This window comes from Microtus oregoni, unplaced genomic scaffold (assembly GCF_018167655.1).
Source record: "Microtus oregoni isolate MIOR12 unplaced genomic scaffold, Mior012 000073F_001, whole genome shotgun sequence".
NCBI lineage: Eukaryota > Metazoa > Chordata > Mammalia > Rodentia > Cricetidae > Microtus > Microtus oregoni.
The window spans coordinates 468,617-489,117 of record NW_024543981.1 but is presented as its reverse complement, the minus strand read 5'-3'; the positions used below and the strand labels follow the sequence as shown (position 1 = coordinate 489,117).

Below are 20,501 nucleotides of genomic sequence, written 5' to 3'. Positions count from 1 at the left end.
ATTCTAAAAGAGTATAGAAAACATTATATAGCATAAAACATTTGTATATATACACCATTTGTCATGCATATGTATTATGACATCCATATGTATTAGTAAACTTTCAAAAGGTAAGCACCTATAACATAAAAATGCCAGTTTATGTGGTTTACTATTTCTGGACTTTTTCTTATATATGGTAACTGAAATAAAAACTGGAGTATAACTCACAGAAAATTACAAAATAGAAACAGACACCATAATTAAATGACTATGTACACCACTGTGTAAAGGAAAAAATGAGGAAACATACTTTAACTACTGGTGTCAAATGACAGTAGTAGTTCTTTAGCTCTCAAATTTTAATACAAAATGTCTTCAAGCCAAAATCAAGAACATTTACAGTAACTTAAAAAATGGGCAATATTTCAAAACTACACAAAACAGTTCTCTACACAGCTTGAAGTTTTAAATTTCTTTGCTGGCATTTAACTTGAGTTAATAAACACTACAACTACTCTCTTTAGCTTATGCATAATTTCAAAATCAATATTACTTCACATAAAGAAAAAAATCACATTCTGATGATAAAACCTCTAAGATGAATACTATAACTATATATCCAAAATATTTTAGGGAAGCAAACAAACTTTTTAAGACATTGCATGACCAATAAAAATTTTATTTTATTTAATCATGTCCAGTCAAGTAAAGAACTGTTCCTCTGGGTTAAAAACATTTAATATGTGCTGATCAAAACTGTAACCTTATGAAGCAAGTTACCTTTCTCTCTCTCTTTTTTTTTTTTTTTTGATTTAATAGGTGCTTAACATGGTGAACTACTAGAATTTTTTTTCAAGATAAGAAATAGGTTATATTCAGCACATACATATTTTAAATGTTAAAGTAAAAGCTAAAGTTCTATAAAAACAATGAAATCCTGAGTTTTAAAATTTTCTGTGACTGTGTTAAATCCACTGAATACATTATCAACATGAATTTACTATTTAGTAACCTTACTAACATTTCTTTCTTTGCAGAAAGTTGAGCATGCTAAATTTTAACAAATTATAACCAAGACACTAAAATCCTACTTAAAAAATGTAACTTTTAATTATTCTGAAGGAGCATGTTAACACTTTCAAAATCTTCAGTCCATTTTTCCTTGTAAGAAATTACAATTTAAGATCTTGTAGCACTAGGCAAAATTTAATTAGGAAAATCAAATTCTAAACATACTAATTAACAGCAACAACAAATTCACTAACCGTTCACTATCCTTATTTTATTACGGACTTTCAGCACAGTTAATTATTGAAATAAGTTTTTATGTCAAAATCTATAAATTTTATATATTGCATTAATATTTCTAAACTAAATCTACAGTCCCAATCAACTTTGTCTTTTACTGAAAATAGAGTATCATTTTAAGATACATTCCATACAGTAGAAATATCTTACTGTCTCAAAACATTTACAAAGGCCCCTGCCTACCTGGTGCATTTTGCCGAGGTGCAACCTGAACCCATACTTCATCTTCAGAAAGTGAACTTGAAGTTCCTGTATCAGAGTCCGAGTCATTGAATTCGTAGAAAGCCCATTCAGTGCTAGAGTCACTGGTTGCATCATCTTCCCGAGTGATGATATCCTGACCAGGTTCAAGATAGAAAGGAAAAACTCGAGCACTCAAGCAAATAAAGCCAGAGAAAAACTTCACAAGATCTAAAATGGTTCCTATGTTAATCCACTGGTTTTCTTTAGTATCATATTCATAGACTATCACACGGTTCTTTTTCCATTGAGGGGTGGTAGCAGTGATGAGCAGCAACTTTTGATTATAACTGACAATCTGGTAGTTGTGGACTTCTGAGTCCAATGGAATATTACTAATCTCCCTCCACTTTCCTCTGGCTGGGTTGTAGACCTTCACAACTGGTGTGTCACAAATACAATAGATTTCGTCTTTGAAGACACAGGCATCCTGAAAGTCATTTCGCTTAAGAGACGCACAACTCAACCACCTGTTATGGCTAGGATCATAACAGACCATGCGCTTACTGTTGACAGCATAAAGACAATTCTGAACCACTATTAGTTCAAAGGAATAAAAGGAATGGGGTACAGGAGCGACTAGTGTCCACTGGTTCCTCTGAACACTGTAACATTCCATTTCCCTCAATTTAGCTCCAGTAATTGGATTTCTCCCACCCAAAATGTAAACGTAGCCATCCAGGTATGCAATGTCCATGCCCTCCCTACACAGCAAGCGGTTTTCCAGTTGATGCCAACAATTTTGGACTGGTTTATAGACCCATAGGTCTCTCCTGGACTGGGCAGCAAGATAGATGTCATGGTCTGGAGAGACACAAACAGCCGAGGAGGTAATGTTATGAGTGTGTGCCAAGCTGGTGAAAGGAGATGGCATTGTGTAAATATCTTCAGAATAAGGGTCATAGCAGAGAAAAGGATCTCTGGGGTGTCCAAAAAAGATTACCATCTCTTTGGCACACATACCCAACCTTCGGGGTGGATTTTCAGGTACAGAAACAACAGAACTGCTGCTACTGCAGCTATTGCTGCTGTCTGGCTTGGACTCTACTGCCTTGTAGGACGGATGACCAAAATGCAGCTGCAGGAGGGCCCCTGCAATAATGTCCAGGCAGTACTTCTTCACCATAGGCTTGGTTAGTAGCTCTTCCAGGTAGTCCTGATCTTCTGCGCGGAAGAGTGCCCAACGAATACACTTAAAGACTGCTGCAGCACTGGGGCCTCGCTCTTCAGGAGCAGCCTCGAGCCACTGCAAGGCCACATCACACACCATCTTCTCACTCTCTACATCCAAACTATCTAGACTCAGGATCGCCAGCAGCTGCACCAGGGTCAGATCTGCCAGTGTCTCCTCGCGATTGGAACCCATCCTGCTGAGCTGCTTGAAGTTGGAAGCTATGAAGGCCTGGGTCTGTGAGTGCAGCATGTGGTCGTCAAAAGCATCGGCAAATTTGAGGATGGCCGTGCAGTTGTTCAGGTCAAGCCGGCGAGCCATGAAGGAAGCACAGGCTTCCCGCACATACAGAAGTTGGAACATATCTGAGGCCACGTACACGTGCTGCACTTTGGCCTCAGTAAGGGACAAGCGGCCCGTGTAGCAGTAGTTGACCAAGACCTCGAAAGACTCAATATCCACATCATGGATGGTCACCCTGGCTTGCTGGCTCTCGTACATACCGTTTGAAAACATGGTTTTGAAGTAGGGACACGCTGCTGCCAGCACGTTGCGGTTACACGAGAAGAGGCGCCTGGTGCTAGGCTCGCTGCCGGGTGTCACCACCTCGATGGTCACATCACACAGCATTCGCGCATTGTAAAAATTCTTGAGCTCGGCCAGGAGGGCTGCAGAATGTCCAGTATCCTCTAACTCCTCGGCTCCCGCGAAAAAAGCCTACACCGAGGGCTTGGGAATCCTATTGGACCGCCTCCCTCTGCGGGCACTGGCAAGGCGGGAAGAATGCGGTCTGTCTTCCCGGGACTGCATGGTGGAGATGGAAGCAGGGTGCGGAGGGCCAGGATGGCTCCTCCTTACACCTCTCTTGCCAATGGCCCCATACAGACTGGGTTAGCGGCGGCAGTTACTCCGCTACTGTGCTGCCTCCCTTTATTGCGTAGCCTGGATCTGAGTCATTGGTTCCCTTGGCACCCTTTCTCTGCCCCGCTCACCCTCAGGAGACCACAGCCACTTTCTCAATAGCTTGTTTTTGTACCCTGTGGGACAGCAGCTTTGGCACCTCTATAGTACCCATTTCGAATGTATATGTTAATTATAAATTATATGGGTTGAGTTTCATTGGAAGAATTGGAGTAAATACACTCCAATTACACTAGAGAAATAAATATGACTAAGCTGCTCAAATGATTTAATCACTTGTTTACTTGTTTTTCGATTAGAATAAGCTTGAATAAGGACATAGATCATCAACTTAGGTTTTACATTTCTTAAAGTCTTGCTTCTCTATTAACAATGAAGTCTTCATAGCACTGAATGAAATACGTCTTGGAACATAAAAATTATTCCTAATAATTCAAAGATCTTAGAGTAATCCATTCCTTTCTGACCTTATTATATATTTACATTCACAAAGTTAAGGCTAACCACATACCAAAAATCAGGTGTCAGTGTATTTCCAACGTTGTCTTCCTTCTTCATGGAATTGAACTGTGTATAGTATTAATCTTGTTTTAACCTTTTTTTTGCCTTGCTTAATATCAGCAATAATATCCTTTATGTTTAACATAATGTATTTATCACCTTGTCTCCAAGAACAAAAAACACAACAGATTGGAAGACTCAGGAATTGTTTTTGAAACATTCTTTTCAGTCATCAAGGTCTTCTATTAAGGGATAGCATATATATGTTATTAATTATACATTATATATGTTATATTATGTATATGTTTAATATATTGCATCTGAAATAATGTTTATTACACTATAGTTAATATACATTAAGTTTGAATGTTAGCAAACAAGATTTTGAGTCTAGTGAAGAATCAAAGGAAATACTCTTTAGTATATAATATTAATTATGTGACTCTAAATGAAAGTTTGTAAAGACATAATTAAGTTGAATGCCTGTATTTTCACTTTTCCAACTAGATTTTCATTTTCCTGTCCATCCAAAAAGTATTCTTATGTACAAGATACAAATGGAGTAACAATTTAAAATGCAGGTTTTATATTAATATTTATTTATGTAATAAATTTATTTGCATGTACAACAGACAAAAGAGTTGAAAATTTAAAATACCATTGTGAATGGCATATTTTTAGACAGTATCCCACCATGTAGTTTAGGCTGTACTCAAACTCATGAACTTCTTACCTTAATTCCCCAAGTGCTTAGGGTTACAGGTATGCACTATTATATCAAGCGTGAATGTTACATATTGAAATTTGTAAAATTGTAGAGTTTTAGAAAGAATTCAGTTGATATATTTTGTCTAGAATATAGCAAAGCATTTCAATTCCATTTACTAGGTACAATACCTTACCATTTCAAAATGATTCTTCATAGAATTATAATGTTTTCCCAAGTACTCCTGTTTTGTTGCTCACCTGTCACTCACTTAGAATTATTTTCTGAAAATGAACTATTGTATAGCATTTACTTTATTAAGTATTCAATGTGGCTACATACACTTATTAAGATACAAAGCATTTATTTAGCTAGCTCAAATAACTCTAGTAATTATGTCAGTAATTACGTGCTACAAAGGTTAATGTGCATAATTACTTGAAGCTTTGAAAATTTCTTCTCTATTTTGGAATGTTTACAAAATGATGCAACATTTTAGAAACCAATGTTTTTCATTATTGAGGATAAAACAGATTTATTTGTTTTTATTTGTGTTTTTACTGCAGTCATAATAGATTTCTGGTATCATAGAATGTTCCACCTCCATTAATATCCTCAACTAAATCTACAGCAATGTGTCCTATTATATTACACACATGTATTTTCTCATGTATTTTAATGAAGAGAGTAATTTTCTCTGAATTATGAAAAGTAATTTTAACTTCATGACTTTCAGTTGCAGCATCTCTTAAGTGGGAGTTGTTATGTTTAATTTATAGTGTTGTTTCAAGACTGTAATGAGTTCTTGGATAAAATAAGCATCACTTCTTAACTATTCTCTCATCCAAGTGCACGTGTATGCTGGAGTCCAAGCACACATTGTAGTATGGCTGACTTTAAGAGATAAAGATCAGAATAACTGAATTATCTAGTAGTTGGTCAGTAAATCATCATAGAATGACTATGGAGAACATGCTCTGAGATCATGAAACAACTCCTGCACAGTCCTGGCTGAGAAATAGTAGGCAAATACCCAGGATTAAACTACCTGAGACTTAATACTATGCTGCTGCGGGATGGTGACATTAGAGACCCCTTCCTGCTCTAGGACTTTGGAGTTTTCAAACAGCCAAAGAGACAAGATCAGCTTAATGCTATGCTGATGTTCCCAGTGTCCCTTGGAAAATTGAAGACATGTAGAAGGAAGGACTATGCTCTAAAGCAGAGACCTGCTCTTTTGATGATGGATCAAGCTGTACACAATTTAGGTTTTACAGCCCGTATATCTTTCCCACTCTTCACGCTTTTGCTTTTTTTCTTCATCCCTCTTTAAAAAGATGTTTAAAATAATTTCTTGTTAAGTTGTTGAGAATTTTGTACATATTTTGGCAATATTCACTCTCTCTTCCAACTCCTCCCAGATCCACCCTTTATTTGATACACACCCAATGTTGTGTCATCTTTTTTTAATACTAATCTGCAACACCCGATTTTGTGTTACACCCTCAGTACAGTTCGCGCGCCACTGTACTGTACAGGAGTCAGGCAAGGGCCAGGAGATTGAAAGAACACACAAGGAGACCCGGGTCATTCGAAAGGAGATCAGCCAAAAGCCAGTTTATTCAGACTTGGGGAAGTCCTTATCTACCTAACTGCAGCACAAGGACCTCTGCCCAAGCAGGTGGGAAATTACCATATCAACAATGGAGTCAATGCCATACAGCTAATCACGAGGTGGGGCACAGGAAGTGCAGGAACAAACAGAAAGCTTTGTCAGCTTACCAGAAACTGTCCTAGAGCTGCACCCCAGGAACAAGGGCAGACCAGGCCCTACACTCATCACATACAGTTTTCCCTGTTCATATATCCTTGAAAGTATGGCTTTCCACTGGAGTTTTTTTTCTTTTCCTTTTCTTATCTTTTGAGACAGGATCTCTGAATATAGACTAGCCTTGCCTGATGTGGGATGTCCGTGTGTGTGTGTGTGTGTGTGTGTGTTTTGCTTTTATTGGCTAATGAATAAAGCTGTCTCTGCCAATGGCTTAGCAGAGTAAAGCCAGGTGAAAAATCTGAGCAGTGATATATAAAGAGTAGGCAGAGTCAAAAAGATGCCATGTAGCTGCTGAAGGATGCAGATGCTGGAACCTTAGTGGTATGCCACAGCCTTATGGTGATACACAGATTAATAGAAATGGGTTCATTTAAAATGTAAGAGTTAGCTAATAAGAAGCCTGAGGTAATAGACCAATCAGTGTTGTATTTAATGTGGTTTCTAATTTAATGTGTGTAATTATTCGGGTCTGGGTGACCCAGAAACAAATAAGCAGTCTCCATTTATACTTGCTTCCAAATCATAGAGTTTGTCCTGCCTCTTCTTCTTGAGTCCTGTTATTAATGGTATGTGCCACAATGTGCAGATGACTGGGACATTTTCAACTTACAATAAGGTACATTCTTTTTGAATTTCAATTAAAATATAATTATATATATTCCCTCCTGCCTTCAACTTCTCCCATATTCTGGATCGTTCCCTCATAATATATGGCCGCTTTTTCTTTGATTGTTATTGTTACATACATATATCACACATAAATATATAAACATAATTTGCTGAGTTTATTTTGTGACATATATCATATATTATTTTACACACACACACACACACACACACACACACACACACACACATATATATATATGAATTCAGGGATGATCATTGATATAGGATAGCCAATTTGGGAAATTATCCATGGGATGTTTGGACTCGTGAGATTTTCCCCTTCTGTGTTAGGATATTTTACTTCTGTCATTGTTCAGATCATGTTCAAGCAGCCATATCATTGATGTATCATAGGTAAAAATTCCCTGTTATTTTGAGGAGACACAATCTCACAGTAGACTTCCTGATCCTCTGGCTCTTAGTGTCTTTCTGCCACCTTTTCTACAATGTTTCTTTAAGGATGGGGGTTGTGTTGTATATGCATCAGTTGGGGCTGATAAATAGTAGTAGTTTATCAAATGACTGAGGCAGTCTTTCTCCAGTATTAAAAACAACTTTGAAATTCCAATTTAGAAGACCAGAAGATCTCTAGGAATTCCCTCAGACTACACCATCAGATAGTTTATTGCTGACACGTCCAGTCTCATGGACTAAACAACAACTGGATTTGGGGACATTCTTTAAGAGACAGCCACTGTTGAATTACACAGATCACAGCTTGTAAGCCATTTTCATACACACACACACACACACAAACACACAAACACACAAACACACAAACACACAAACATACATATACATATACATATACATATACATATACATATACATATACATATACATATACATATACATATACATGCTCATTACAAACTCCTGACTAATGCTGAGACCCATCCTCAACTTCTGGGAGGCAATTAGATACAATAGCAATAGTCTACATTGTTTTGAGAATCTCTTCGATTACTTTTTCTCTGACCAACAACTTGAAAGGGAGTTTCTTATTCCTAGCACTGTGGATTTTACCAAATAGTCTATAGCTCCGGTGAGAAGCATTATTTTCCCAAAAGGCATAATTTCCTTGGAAAATGTATATAATCACATATTTATATGTATTGTTGTAACTTTCCTTAAATATAAATAATGTGACCACCTATGACTTTTTCAAATGTCCTTAGTGCTTTTTATTCCTCCTTCCTCCCTTTGCCTCTGTATTGACTCCTCTGTCCTCACCAGTTAAACTCTTCTCCCGATTTTCCCCATTTACTTCTTTATCTCATTTGCATCCTGCTATTCAGCTTTCTAGAGTGTCCCCCATGGTCATTTTTACCCCTAGTTTTTGTATTTATGCGGTTATAAATTTACATCAGGAGATTTGGAACTAGAAATTGCAAATGAGGGGGGCACATGTGGTGTTTGTTCTTCTGAGTCTGTGATACTTTTACTCAATATATTTTTCTAATTCCATCAATTTACCTGTAACATTCATCATGTATTTTTCTTTACAGCCAAATAATATCCATTGTCTATTTTCATCACTGTTTTATTATCTATTCCTTTTTTGAAGGAAATTTAGAACAGAGTAAAATATGTTGGCCTGTTTTTCTATACCTCTGAACTATGGCTATTTTGTGTATTTTTGAATGGAGTCTTCAAAAAAGAGTAAAAAGTACAGAAAATATTAATGGCTCAGTGGTATAGAAAATATGCCTATGTACTTTGCTATCTGCTTCTCAACTGTCCAGCTTATTAAAATGTGCATCAGAACCACATATAGGGTCATGTCACTGAATATGGAGGTGATAAAAATCAACATCTGTAAGGATTTTTATTGTACCTTAGGTACAGGATAATAATTCAAAATCAAATATATATTGAATTTGCTATTCTCAAGGTAGTGTTCACCATTGTTGTACTGTGTTTTCATTTCTGACTAAGTCCTAAGATATAATGAGTTCCCTTTGTATCGTGCATGTTCACCTGCTATGTACCATCCAGGATACAATTTTAGCATCTGTATGTTATGAGTTGTCATATTTTACTATAAAGTTTTCTTCTATTATGGGATACAATGGCTTAATGATTGAAAACAATGTCAGTATCACACTAGTATAGTTTTGGATTGTATTGTGGTAGGAAGTTTGATTTTAAACATTACTCTTTTGATTTGCAGATTGAGTCTCATGAAAAGTGATTGAATTTATTTTGGTTTGGGGTTAGGACAGAATTTCTAACCATTTTTGAAATAGCCCTAAACATACTTCTGTCATTTTGCACTATTTATTTATGTGAAGTGGCCCTCACAGAATTGACAATTACCAAATCAAAATAACAATCAACTCTGGAAAATGTTGAAGATACTCAGCATCCTGTATAATCAAGTATTCAGTCAAGATGCAATTTTTATCTAAAAGTAAATATTCATCTCATCAAAAGGCAGTTTCATTTTATCTTTAATAAATGGTAAAATTATATGTATAATAAAGAATTCTTTTAAACAAATTCCATGCCAGGCCTGGTGCCTCATACTTTCAACCCCTGAACTTGTGAGGTGGAAACAGGTGAATCTGTGTGATTTCTAGGTTAACCTAGTCTGTATCATGAGGTCCAGGCTGTGAATAAATAAAACAAAATTGTTTTTTATGTCTTCTAAGTACATGTTTGATTTGCATACCTATTTTATAAACCTATATATCTAAGGTTACATAAAAATGTGTTGGATCAAAAGAAGTAGTCCATGAAAATCATGTAAGAATGGACAAAAGGTAAGATCTAAGACAAAATCCCATTATAAATTCTTAACGAGCAGCTTTTTGAAAATGGGGTCTTTTTTCCATGTTTTCGGGAGATTTGAGGACCGATTGGGATTTTCAGAAATCTATCTTACCAATATGGAAGACCCAAGTTCTCCAAATTCCTGGTAATTAGAAGCGAATTGTGTTAAAGTAAATATATACTATTTAGAATAATATAAAAGTATAGTGTCCATAACACAAATAAAAAATAGCATGTATTATAAAAGATATTGAACAAGTAGTATGCATTTAGAAAAATCAGAAAAGGAAAGCTAATTCTAACCTTTCCGAATGAGATTAACCACATAATTTTCCTCGAGATTTTTAGGGACATTATTTTCCTTCTACACTCTTCCTCTTTACTCAGGTGTCCGCAGAGCAGCTCAGAACCACTTAGTGGTGGCTCCAACCCACTTAATGGTCTGAGCTGTGAGAGCTGCTGGCCAGTCTTCAGTGGTTGCCTGGGCACTCCAATCTTCAGTGCTGCTTGGGCACAAAAGATACCTGCACATGAATCCAGGAGCTGGCATAGTACATTCCCCTTGAAATTTCTTCTTGGCCACAGCCTTCTCAGCAGAAGCCCACTATTTCTTCTCAGACTACTCCAGCTCTCTGTAATTGCAAAGATCAGGCATAGCTTTTTTTTTTTTTTTAAATCTAGCTTTTATGGGTGCTCATGGGAAATAGTATCATGCATGTGGAGAAATTCCAAAGCCAGCGCCTTCCACATCAGACAGACTGGCTGACCTCCCTTATTGTTGCTCGGGATGGCAATGTCCTCAAAATGCAAAGAATCTGTGTTTCACAGAGCAGTGGTGGGCAGGCTAATGACTAATGCTTACTTGCGTGAATGGCTGGTGTTCAGCCCTGGGGTCAGTCACTGCTGGAAGCCATAGGTGTCTGAAAACTGCTTGGAAATGGTAAGTGATAGTCAAGAATGAAGCAGTCACAAATTTAAGCGGCTCAAACCTGGTATAAATTTAAAACTAAACATTACAGCATAATATAGTAAGTAAAATATTACTTACACAATTTAAGAATATATATCATTAATGATTATATAGATACAAAAAGAAAACACCCTTATCTATGTAAAATGGAACCTTTTTTTGATATCAATTTGAGTTTTTCTTGTGGCTAGCAATATTCAACACATTTTTATATGGGTTCTGGTCCTTTATCTTTGGAGAAATTACAATTCGAGTCTTCTGCACATTTATTAATTTGCTTGTGTTTTTTTTTTTTGGAGTTAATGTGTTCTTGATTAGATCCAGGAAGATATCAACACTTGATTTCTTTCATAATGAAAGTTCTTTTGAGAGAAAACAAATATTCGCAGTTGAGATTTTGGTTAAAAAATCTTGCTTAGCAAAGGTCAGAAAGGCTTTTTTGCAGTTTGAGAATTAGTGTTATTTAATGTGCATTTGTTTATTTATTTTATTTATTTATTTATTTATTTGATTTTTGAGACAAGGTTTCTCCTTAGCTTTTTGGTTCCTGTCCTGTAACTAGCTCTTGTAGACCAGGCTGTCCTTGAACTCACAGAGATCCGCCTGCCTCTGCCTCCCAAGTGCTGGGATTAAAGGCGTGCGCCAACACCGCCTGTCACATTTGTTTAGTTTTAAAATACATTTTATTATTTCTTTTGGCAATTTTATACCATTTGTTTTGATACTATTCACAAAGTACTCGTCTCTCTCGATCTATTTCCTCTTCTCCACTCAACCAACTTTGTTTTTTCCTATCAAGGTTAATTTATGCAGTCGACTTTTGACCTACAATTTTTCCTAACTACAAGATATACTGGGGTAAAGGTGACACAGAAATCGTGAGAGTGACCAAACAATGGCTGGTCAATCTTGAGACCCACACTGAGAGGGGGAGCCCACCCCTTCCTGCAGCGCCAGGAACTAGAGGCTTAATAGCCCAGAGATCTATTATAGAACCAAATATGACTAGCAAAAAATAAAAAGCAAAAAAAAAGTGAATGAAATAATTCCTAATGATAGCCTGCCATACTTACAGAACAGTGCCTAATTCAATTGTCATCAGAGAGGTTTTAACCCACAACTGAAGGAAACGAACACAGACAGCTACAGTCAAACATTAGGTAGGCAGAGCTCATAGAATCCTGCCGAAGAGGGGGAGGAAGGATTGTAGGAACCAGAGGGTTCAAAAATATTACAAAACCCCACAGAATCAGCTAAAATGGACTCATAGGGGCTCATAGAGACTGAAACGACAACCAGAAAGCCTGCCTGGGACTGAACCAGGCCTTCTGCAAATATGTTACAATTGTGTTTGTGTAGCTTGGTCTACTTGTGGGACTCCTAACAGTGTGAGCAGGGCCTGTAAAGAGCAAAAAAGCTACCTTTACATTGATCTCAATGACTGAAGACTTACATTTGAAAAAGATGAGCATAGAAGGTTCATGTGACAATTCATACCCCACCCCACTACCCAAAAAGTTACAGTCTAGACAACAAAGAGAATTCTTGAATATTGATAGGGATGTTGAAGTATAGTTCTCCACAACTGATAGTTGCTGGCATGAGTGCATATGCAGGGAAGAATCTCAGGTTTTTGTTTTTTTTGTTTTTTTTTGTTTGTTTTTGAAGGGACTGGGCATGGGAGTTTGCTTGATCATGCTCCAGTGAGTATATGAACAGCACAAATTGAACTTGTTTTATTTTTAAAAACATATTTTTTTGGTTTCTTCTTGTTGATATTCTTCTTCTTTTGGTGTGGGAGATCACAAGGGTGGGGAAGTGGGCTTAGGAGGAGTGGAAAATAAGTGTGATTGATGTACATGATATGAAATTCCCAATTAACCAATAAAAATATGTTGTAATGCACTGGGCAGTGATGGCACATGTCTTTTATCCCAGCTCTTGGGATAAAAATAAAATACATAAAATAAATAATAAAATTCACAGGCAGAGCTCTGTGAATTTGAGGCCAGCCTAGTCTACAAGAGCTAGTTTCAAAACAGGTAGAACTGTTACACAGAGAAACCCTGTCTCAAAAAACCAAAACTTTAAAAATAAACCATGTGTATATATACAAAGCAAAAAAAAAGTAAGTTAAACAACCATAGCATATATGTAGAGGGCCCAGCACACGCCCATGCAGGCTCATTGATTGTTGGTTCACTCTCTGTGTGCCACTATGAGCCTGCTTGTTGATTCTGTGTACCGAGTTTTCCTGTTATCTTTGACCCTTCTGGCTACCACAATCCTTCCTCTACCTGAGTATTCTTCTAATTTTAATTAGTGAACACCATTTTTCAAAGTTAGGCATTTCATAATGCCATTCTTGTCCAAGATTAACATGATTTTTGATTATCTTCATCTTCTATAACTTATTTTTTATCTCCTCCTCTTCTTTAGTCTCCCTTTGTTGTGCCCTTCTTCTTCCCACATAGTGATGGTGTGTGCGTGTGTGCGTGTGCGTTTGCGTGTGCGTGTGTGTGTGTGTGTGAAAATTCCACTTGTGAGAAAAAATGTGACACCTGTTTCTGGTATTCATTTTATTGAATGGCTGAACCATAAAATGAGCAATGTCTCCCTAGTTGTGGTTGTCAGATCAGAAGCTGATTTAGTTCATTTACCTTAACTTGGCAGTTTTTAGTCAGATTTAACTTGTGTATTTTTAGGGAATAGCCAGCTTGTGGCCAAAGACCATTCATATATCTCCATTCATCCACCTCCTACCCTGACTGGTTTTCCTCTGATATTTCTTCTTATTCATTTTATTAGTGTCTGTGATTTCTCAGATCTCTTCCTTCCATTTGTACAAGACAATTAGACGGCAGATAACAGATTATTAGTCATAGCATTGTGATAGAGTGGGATCGGTTCAAAAGCTTTAATAAAAACTAGCAATCTCAGCAATTAACTTTATTGAAGATGTCATATCTATGCCATTCACTGTGAGCATTTTGTCTTGACTTAATATCTTAATGTAATAAATTATATATGTTGTTTAGAACTTGCAATGTTATTTATACTGGAACTGTCCTGAAAGGAGACATTTAGATGCTACCAGAAGCTAAATTCATTCTCCTTTTTTTATTTATTCATGTAACACAGAAGACAATACAGTCTCATGAATACCAAAGAGTACCAAGTTCAGTTCTGTGATATTTGTAAGAGATGAAAATAGAGGAAATACTATGATTTGTCTAGTTGTATCTCTCACTAAGACAAAAATCATTAAAAGAAGAACATGATTTATTTTTAGTTCATAAGAAAGAAAATAGATTATATTAAACTAAAATAGATATAACAAAGTATTTCCAGATATATGTGGCATACATAGAAATCCCAAAAGCTTTAATGCATTGGATGGAAATTTAAATTATATCTGTGCATGTGCATCTTTGTGTGCATGCAAAAAAAAAACAAATAATGCTAACAAATGTTTTGCTCATATTCTTAGATGAAAATATTGTATAATGAAGAGAATACTAAAATCTTTTGTATATTTAAACATGACCTACCACCTTTTTGTCAGTGTGTTGATTAATTTTTTTCTTGTTAATGTTAAATTTCAATTAAAATATAATTCAATAGATACCCCCCTCCAATCCCTCTTATGTCCTCTCATCAACTCCTCTCCTGTCCCCACTTACTATTTCTCAAATGCATGGCATTTTTTTAACGATTATTGTTGTTACATAATTATATGTACAACCTGACAAGTCTCTTTAGTCTTGGAAGTGTATATATATATATATATGATTTTGGAAGTGACCCCTCGATTTTGGATAACCAAATGGGGCCTTATTGCTGGAGAAGACTAATTCTCCTCTTAGCACTTGTTAGTTGCCCGTGGTTCTCTTTCCACAAGTAGGACCCCATAAAATTTCTTTCTTTCATGTTAGTTTGTCTATCGGTTTTGTCCCTATTCAGGTCTTATGTAGACAGCTATACTACTGTACTATCAGAGGTGTAGCTTACAACACATTTCTAGGAGAAACAATCTCACAGCAAACTTCACAATCTCATGGCCCTTCCAATATTACTTCCCACTCTTCTGAAATGTTCTTTGAGCCTTAGATTCAGAAATTGTGTTGCAGATCAGAACTGGGTATGACAAATCAGTTTTCTGTGTATGGCTACTTGTGGTTTTCTGTAATTGTCTCTGAATGCTGTAAAGAGAAGCTTCTTTCATGTAGGTCGATAGCCCTCCCACTGAGGATTAGGGTTCCTGAAGGCTCTTTGCAAGCTACTAAAAGGTGGAAGCTATCTAATCGTCCTATGCAGCTGTAATGCTTATCAACCATATCACTGACTAGCACAGGATACTCCCAAAGGTGTAAGAATTGTGCTCACATCTTGGTAGTAACCAACCAATCTTTAATTGGACCTCAGGCCTGCTCAACAGGAAGGAAATCATATCTGGTACTGGAAACCTAGCCATATATCCAATGCTAGTTAAGTCTTGAATCTTATATGAAAACATACTACAGCTACTTTAATGGATTAGCATAAATCCTAACTGAATTCTAAATACTTGTCCTTATAGTCAGATGTAAGTGCGACTCTCACTCCAAATACATTATGTTTTGAGAAATGCATTTCAGACTTAAAATGACAAGTTTTATTCTACAGAGAGTAAGTGAAAGGCATAAATCACCAAATAATTTCAATGATTATATAGTATATGGTTGTGTTTAAGTGTATGTTCTATAAGTGAAGATACAATGGATTTGCTTCAAGATGCTGGTGATATGAACAACCAAAATGGCATATTCAACTTCTAAGGACTTTGCTGATGATAAAAATGTACTCTTGTTGTAAAGGTCTTCTTTCAGATTTCTATAATTTTCAAAGTTATTTTTTGTACATTGATTCCTAAGTGCTGGGAGGTATTTCACATTGTTGACAAGAAAAGCTTATAATCATTTTTATTGAATTGCTGACAAATGTAGAAAAATTGCAGGAACAAGGCAATAATCTTCTCTCTTACAATTCTAAATAATCATTAATTATCCTCTTTTAAAGTATTTTACTAAAGATACAAAACAATGCAATTTTATGATGTTTTGCATGTATATTATTATACTGTATTCATAATCATTTCTCATGTTCCTCTATTATCATATCATCATTTATGAACACACTCTTAGGAAAGCTTGGTAATATTGTATATTATCAGCAAGCCTATTTTGTGAGTTATTTAGGTTCAAATACCTTCTTTCCATGAATTCCCTTAATTTCAACAATAAAATTATTCAAGATTTTTATTTTACTTATTTAACATTATTCTTCATATCACTACTTCCTTTTTTGATTATTATTGAAAGTGACATATCCTAATGCTTAGGATTTTCATTTCTACAACAGAACACCTGACAGGAATCAACTTAAGAAATGAAATATTTGCTTTAGTTTAAAGTTTCAGGGGATGTGGTCTATCATAGCAAAGAAGTCATGGTGGCTGAAACTTAAGAAAACTGGCCATAGTGTATCCACACTTGGGAAACAATGACTGATACTAAGATCTCTTTTTCCTTTTCATGTAAAACCCCATCCACATTAAGGGTGAGTCTTCACACATCATATGACAAATTCTATGTAACTGCTCACAGGCATGTACAGATGCTTGCTTGGCTCCTGGGGAACTCTAGGTACTATTAAGTTGGTAATTTATGTAAGTGATCACAGCGCTGTGTGTGTGTCCTATTGCCATAGATTTTGTTTATATTTCTTTATTGATATTCTCACTTCTGGTTCATCCTGAACAATGTTAATATTAGTGCAATCCAAAGGAGTAGCATATATACTATACAAGAAGTATGTATGCTGGTGATTTAAATGTTACTATTATTATTCAAATTTTCCTTTTATATTTTTTGCTATGTAATAATAAAAATGATCATTTTCAGTTATATATGGTTTAAATAACTTAACTACTGTATTAGTTACTTTTCTATTGCTGATATAAAGCACCATGACCAAAGCAACTTATAGACAGAAGTTTCTGTCCCACCTGGTCCCACAGCCATTCAGTCCCCAAAAAACACACAGAGACTTATATTAATTATAAACTGTCTGTCCTATTAGCTCACACTTGTTATTAACTAACTCTTACAACTTAAATTAACCCATAATTCTTGTCTATGTTTAGCTATGTGGTTTGGTACCTTTTCTCAGTAAGGCATTCTCATCTTGCTTCCTCTGAATCTGGCTGGTAACTGATTCTCTGCCTTTCCTCTTCCCAGAATTCTCCTAGACTGGTTACCCTGCTTATACTTTCTGCCTAACTATTGGCCAATCAGTGTTTTATTAAACCAATACACATGACAAATCTTTACAGTGTACAAATGCAATATCCCAGCCGGGCGATGGTGGCGCACGCCTTTAATCCCAGCACTCGGGAGGCAGAGGCAGGCGGATCTCTGTGAGTTCGAGACCAGCCTGGTCTACAGAGCTAGTTCCAGGACAGGCTCCAAAGCCACAGAGAAACCCTGTCTTGAAAAAAAAAAAAAACAAAAAAAATGCAGTATCCCACAACAGCAACTTATAAAAAGAAGGATTTATTTGGGGCTTACAATTCCAGAGGGATAAGAATTCATCATGGCTGGGAAGTAGGAATCATGGCAGCTGGAGCAGCAATCTGACAGCTCACATGTGAAACAGCAAGCAAAAAAAACAGAAAGAGCACACTGAGAATGGCTAATTTTGAAGCCTCAAGTCCTGCTCACAGTGACATACATCCTCCAGCAAGGCAATTGCCTCCTAAACATGCTCAGTTAGTACTACTAACTGAGGATCAATCATTCAAGCATTTGAGACTCATTTAGATACCCACATCTACCTATAATCATCTCGTTCACCAGCCTAAATTATCTTTTAATAATTATCCTTCAAAGGAATAATTAATAATTATCTTAATTATCCTTCCAACGAATGGTGCAGAATGGTACAAAGTACTGTTCATTCAGGAAGTGACAAGCTGCTTTCTTTTAATGTTTAAATTTTTATGGTGGTGTTTTTTCATAATTGGGTGGAGGTTGGAACAACTTAGCATACTTCTAAATTCTATCCATAGAGGTTCTTATTTAATAAGTCTATAAGTGGAATTGAAACTCTTCAGGCCCAGTAATTGCCCTAAAATATTCTGAAGTTGACCTGTGTAGTAAGTTTAGAGATATTACTCTATCAAATAAAACTCTACCTATCAGTTAAAATGTTTACTTTTCTCTGGCATTAGCAATCTATAGTATAGTTTGATGACATTATCAGTAACGATGCTATTATCATGCTACCTCAAGCAGAGAAAAGTCACTAATGTTTACTAAGATCCTCCCCTGAGATTCCAAAACTATCCCCATCTCCTCAGCTATATGAAAGCTTAGAAATGCCAAAGTGATAAAAGGAAAAAAAAGATTAGAGCATGGTAAAACTCTTCCTGAGTTGCACACATTTCTATTCCCCACAATTTATTAATTCAACTTGGTCATGAGGTAATCTTTCTTTGTTTTGTCTGTCCACCCCCAGTTAAAGTTGAATAAAAGTTTCTATTACATATCCTCAGGAGTGTTACACAACAGGATCAAATCCAATGTTTTGAACATATTAGGCAAACTCTCTACTACTGCATTATATCCCCCAAGAGTTATGACTTTTTTTTTTAAATATGATTCCTGGGCTGGTGACTAAAGGTTCTTTCTGTCAAGCCTTGCAAGCTGAGGTGAATTCCCAGAAGCCACATAATGGAAAGAAAAAATTGACTTCCACTTGTCTTCTTCTTTCATCTACCTGCATGCTGTGGCACATACATGGACACACATGTACACGCACAGACAAATACACACGCACAGAGACATGCAGCTACAATGAAAAATATTAGAGTATAAAGCTTTCAGATTTATTGTACTCACAACAAATAACTATTGCAAACTCAAGAAGCACCATTGTATAACAACGCTTCATAAAATACTCAGAAAGGACTGCCAACCTTTTTGTAATAGGTTTTTCACTCATTTTTATTTTCTGCTAGTCAATTATCCCCTGCGGTTATTTTTTTAATTTTTTTATTTAAAAGTTTTTTTTTCATTTTACACACCAACCACAGTTCCCCTTCCTTCCCTTCTTCCAGCTCCCCCAACCCTCTTCCCCTCACACAACCACCCATCCATTCCTCAGAATGGATAAGGCATCCCATAAAGAGTCAACACAGTCTGTCATATCAAGGTGATGCAGGACCAAGTCAGTCCCCCCCCCCCCCCTTTACATTGAGGCTGAGCAAAATATCCCTTCATAGGAGATAGCTCAAAAAGGCCAGTTCATGAACTAGGCATAAATCCTGGTCCTACCGCTAGTTGGCCCAAGCCACACAACTGTCACCCACATTCATAGGGACTAGATTGGTCCTATGTAGATTCTCCATTTGTGATTCAAGGTGAACTTCCACTAGCTCAGATCAACTGTTTCTGTGTGTTCTCCTATCTTGATCCTGACCCCCTTCCTCATATTATCACTCCTTCCTCTATCTGACTGTACTCCTTGAACTCAGCCCAGTAGTTAGTTATGGGTCTCTGCATCTGCTTCTATCAGTTACTAGATTAAAATTTTATGATGGCAATTAGGGCAGTCATCAATCTGATTACAGGGGAAGGCCAGTTCAGGTACCTTCTCCACTATTGCTAGAAGTCTTAGCTGGAGTCATACTTGTGGATTCCTGGGAGTTTCCCTAGCACCAGATTTCTTTCTAACCTAATAATATCCCCTCTACCAAAATATCTGTTTCCTTGTTCTCTCTCTCTCTCTCTCTCTCTCTCTCTCTCTCTCTCTCTCTCTCTCTCTCTCTCTCTCTCTCTCTCTCTCTCTCTCTCTTTCTCTCTCTCCCCTCCCTCTATCACAAACTCAACCATTCCATTCCCTCATGTTCTCAGATTCTCCTCCACCCTACCTTTCAACTCTCCCTTTTCTCCCCACCCTGCTCCAAGTTTACTCATGAAATCTTATCTATTTTCCCTTCCCAAGGGCATCCATGCATGACTCTCTTAGGGTCCTCCTTGTTACCTAGCTTCTCAGGGGTTGTGGATTGAAGCCTGTCTATCCTTTTCTTTACATCTAATATCCTCTTATGAATGAGTACATACCATGTTTGTCTTTCTGGGCCTGGGTTACCTCACTCAGGATATTTTTTCTAGTTTTATTCATTTGCCTGAAAATTTCAAGATGTCATTGCTTTTACCACTACGTAATATTCCATTGTGTAAATATAGCACATTTTATTTATCCATTCTTTGGATGAGGGGATCTAGGCTGTTTCCAGATTCTGACTATTAAGAATAATGCTGCTATGAACATAATTGTTCAAAAGTCTTTGTAGCATGAGTGTACATCCTTTAGGTTTATGCCC

At 36.6% G+C, this 20,501-nt stretch overlaps 1 protein-coding gene across 1 annotated transcript; it reads right to left on the bottom strand.

The window, feature by feature from the left end:
- Window positions 1-1,453: 1,453 nt before the first annotated feature.
- Window positions 1,454-3,511, bottom strand: LOC121441056 (kelch repeat and BTB domain-containing protein 7-like). The gene is given in 1 exon segment (XM_041642189.1): window positions 1,454-3,511. A coding segment is annotated over 1 exon segment (2,058 nt).
- Window positions 3,512-20,501: the final 16,990 nt, after the last annotated feature.